Raw genomic sequence first — 3,218 nt, forward strand, 5'->3', positions numbered from 1 at the left:
TCAGCAGGATTTCAGTAGGATGATCAGTAAAACCTTGCCTATAGCAGAAAACCAGCAGTCACTCAACGAACACACATTTGCAGTGAACTCTACAGGGCACTTTCCTCAGATACTCAGTGCACAAATGCGAGGGGAAATGGACTGATGCCCCTCCGGCTCTCTCACAGCCCTCACCAGACTCATTATGCCGTTTCCAATAGTGGCACTCTCCCCTTAAGTGCTCCAGGTCATCACTAAAGTAGCATCAACTACAAGAAAGCCATATAAAGTCAGCCTGTCTGTGTAAAAACCGCACATGCAACAAAACTCTTATTTTGCCACACCCAAAACATTTTCTGGGGTACAGCACTGGCATGCATTTAGCAAACTGGGAAATTACAGCTCTCTGCTGCAGGAAGTAGAGGAGTCAACATAATCTGTACACCCCTCTGATCAGCAAAAGTGAATCCTGACCCGGTATGAACAAAGTATAAAAACTGTTGATTAAAGATGGTATTTTTCATTCATGTAATAGTAGAAGAGAAATATGCTGGATAAAGCCTGGACAGTTTTCCGTAACGTCCCGGTCTGCATTCCCAATTCTCCTCCCAAACTTTTAAGAGAGACTAGAGTAACTAAAGTCTGCAATGAAACCATGGGTAAACACGGTTTGAGCTGTAGAATGAATTATTTTGTGGGTATTTTTGGTGAAGGAAGATCAGACATCTAACTCTTTTCAACTTGTTAGAGTTGCAAATTACCTCTCCTTATCCACTCTACCCTCTTAACTTCTGCAACTTCCTAACTCCAAAATACTCGTGCTAACACTCCTACGGCTTGTTCACCAAGCCAGTATAAAAAAACCCAAACAACATAAAGATGGTTATTATTAGAATTCTAAAATCTTAAATAACAGGAACAGTCATTTGATTTTTTCTCACAGCTAATTCTGAAAACAATTCTGAAGTTGAATCTTAAGGTTTGCTGGGGGGGGTGGTGGTGGTGGTGTTTTGTTTGGGGCTTTTTAAAGTTTTGTACAAAAACTAAAACTGAAAAAATCCTGCTTACTGTGATGCTTCAATTTTGAACAAATGAAGGCAAGTATTAAAGGTCATGTATTGTATCTATTCCTAAACGTTTAGTGTTCCTGAGTATGTCCAGTAAGTAAAATCTTATGTTTCACTGTTATTTTACAAAACTGCTGTGATACAGAAATCACTTGTGACTAATCTATACATTCTCTAATTTATAAATTTGCTGAACAACGGAGAAGTTGTAATTTCTCTCTTACTCAGGTTTGAATAAAAGCTGTGAATTTATATTTTTAAAAGGGTTTTTAGAGCTTTGAAAAAACAAAAACTATTTCCTGGATATTTTTGAATGCAAACCAATAAAAAAATTTAAGAAAATTCAAATGTCCTTACCTTGATAGGAGCTGTTGAGAACTTGACTTTCCGGTCTGGCTGAGGATCTTCCTCTTCAGAAAGTCCAGGAAACTCCTCATATTCACTGTCATACATATACTCCTCTTCTTCCACCTCCAAAATTTCTTTGCCTTCAGGCCCTTGGTTTTCTGGCTCTGTATCCCTGTCATCATCAAAAGCTGCATTCTCTATTCCAAAAGCACTTAAGTTCTCACTCTGCTTTTCCACCACTTGCTCATCTTCTTCAGTATCCCCTTCCTGTTCTAGAACATCCGGAACTTGTGTAACTGGACCATCTCTCACAGACACCCCATCCCTTTCTTCTTCCGGATTGGTGCCACTGCCTTCCGTAAACTCTTCAACCGCTTCCAAGGAGTAGTCACTCCTCTTCCCTTCCTTTACTTGACATCTGAGTGGCTGATCCTCGTGAATAATGTGATCTTTCTCCAAATCCTCTTTTTCATGCCCTGAGGTTTCATCTTGTGCAACCAGCTCTGCACAAGACCCCTCCATGGGGGAAATCGGGGAGAGAACACTATCTGACCTTCGCTGAGCCTCCTGACCAGGCAAACTGCCCATATCCCGCAGGCTTCTCTCAAGTACCAGTTGCTCTCTTTTGTCTTTACCAAGCGCCTCATGCAGCTCATCTCTGAGGATCACGGGCACTTTGATAGACTCAACCTTCTCTGGACATCTTTCAGAAACAGCAAATGAATCCAAACTGTGGTGGCCTCTCAAAGGTTCCGGATTTGGAGCACTATAACTTTTGGAAATTTCTTTGCATTCTTCAGTATCACTGTCACCCAGAAAGCTTTCCAGCCTCCTAGAAATAGGCCCTGCATTCAGAAAGGAGGATTTGGAACCCCTATTGGGATGTTGCTGCTTCACCTCCTCATCACCTTGATTTTCAACTTTCTCCAGAGCAACTGGAAGACTCGCTTCTGTATTAAAACTTAAGTGGTCCACCACACTGCTGCAATCAGAAGCTGAGCCATGTCTCCTCTTATCCTCACTTCTTTCACATTTGCTGGGTGAGTATCTGTCCATTGAGCTCCGTTGTTTTATATTTCTCTCAAATAACTTCCTGGTCTCCGAAAATTTTTCTGCCAGAGCAACTTTGTCCAAGTCTGCCTCATCATTATTACGGATGACCTTGTCAGTAGCAGAAGGCACAGTCAATGAATCCACAGGACTGCCACAGGGACTGGTACTAGCATTAAGAAGATTATTTTTTTGGACAATAAGGAAAGATGGGCTACCTGGAGAAGGCCCGTACTCTGCTGCCGTGGCTCGGCTGAATAATTTGGTCTCAGCAGGTGGACTGTTTTCACAAGAGGGTGCGGAAGAAGAGCCTCCCATTTGCAGAAACATATTTTTAATCTTGTGTACTCTATTGCCATAAGTGGCAGCTCTGCCTCGACTGTGTGGGTCACTTCCTGCTCCATTGGAAGAGGTGTTCAGCTTCTGATGCAAGCCTGTTCTGCTGGAAGTGTTTTCAGGATTGTTTACGCCATCAAAGGAGCATTTGATAGTATGGAAATCAGATTTATAGGCATTTCGGTGCGGAGAAGCACTTCTTAAAGTCCTTTCCCCTTTGCCTTCGGTTTTCATCATTGTCAAGAGAGAAAGCTCCCTCCTCACCGCCTGAAGAATGGGAACGACAACTCCTAGGCACAAAGCTTCCACCCTCCAACACCAAGCAAAGCAGATCCCACAGAAGATCCAAAAAGCAGCCTTTCACTCGGCCAGCCTCCCTGCTCACTCTTAAATGGAGCACATGGGAGCATACGTGGAGAGAAAGAAATCATAACGCCT

The 3,218-nt window shown here is 42.7% G+C and overlaps 1 protein-coding gene across 1 annotated transcript in view; it reads right to left on the reverse strand.

The window, feature by feature from the left end:
- LOC104499222 (neurabin-1-like) overlaps positions 1-3,017 on the reverse strand; it is a 41,261-nt gene extending 38,244 nt beyond the window's left edge. The window contains exon 1 of the mRNA XM_010142701.1: positions 1,404-3,017. Within this exon, the coding sequence (XP_010141003.1) occupies positions 1,404-3,017 (1,614 nt within the window). The remainder of the gene's footprint in view (positions 1-1,403) is intronic.
- Positions 3,018-3,218: the final 201 nt, after the last annotated feature.

This window comes from Buceros rhinoceros, unplaced genomic scaffold (genome assembly GCF_000710305.1).
Source record: "Buceros rhinoceros silvestris isolate BGI_N320 unplaced genomic scaffold, ASM71030v1 scaffold6449, whole genome shotgun sequence".
In the NCBI taxonomy this organism is placed as follows: Eukaryota; Metazoa; Chordata; class Aves; order Bucerotiformes; family Bucerotidae; genus Buceros; species Buceros rhinoceros.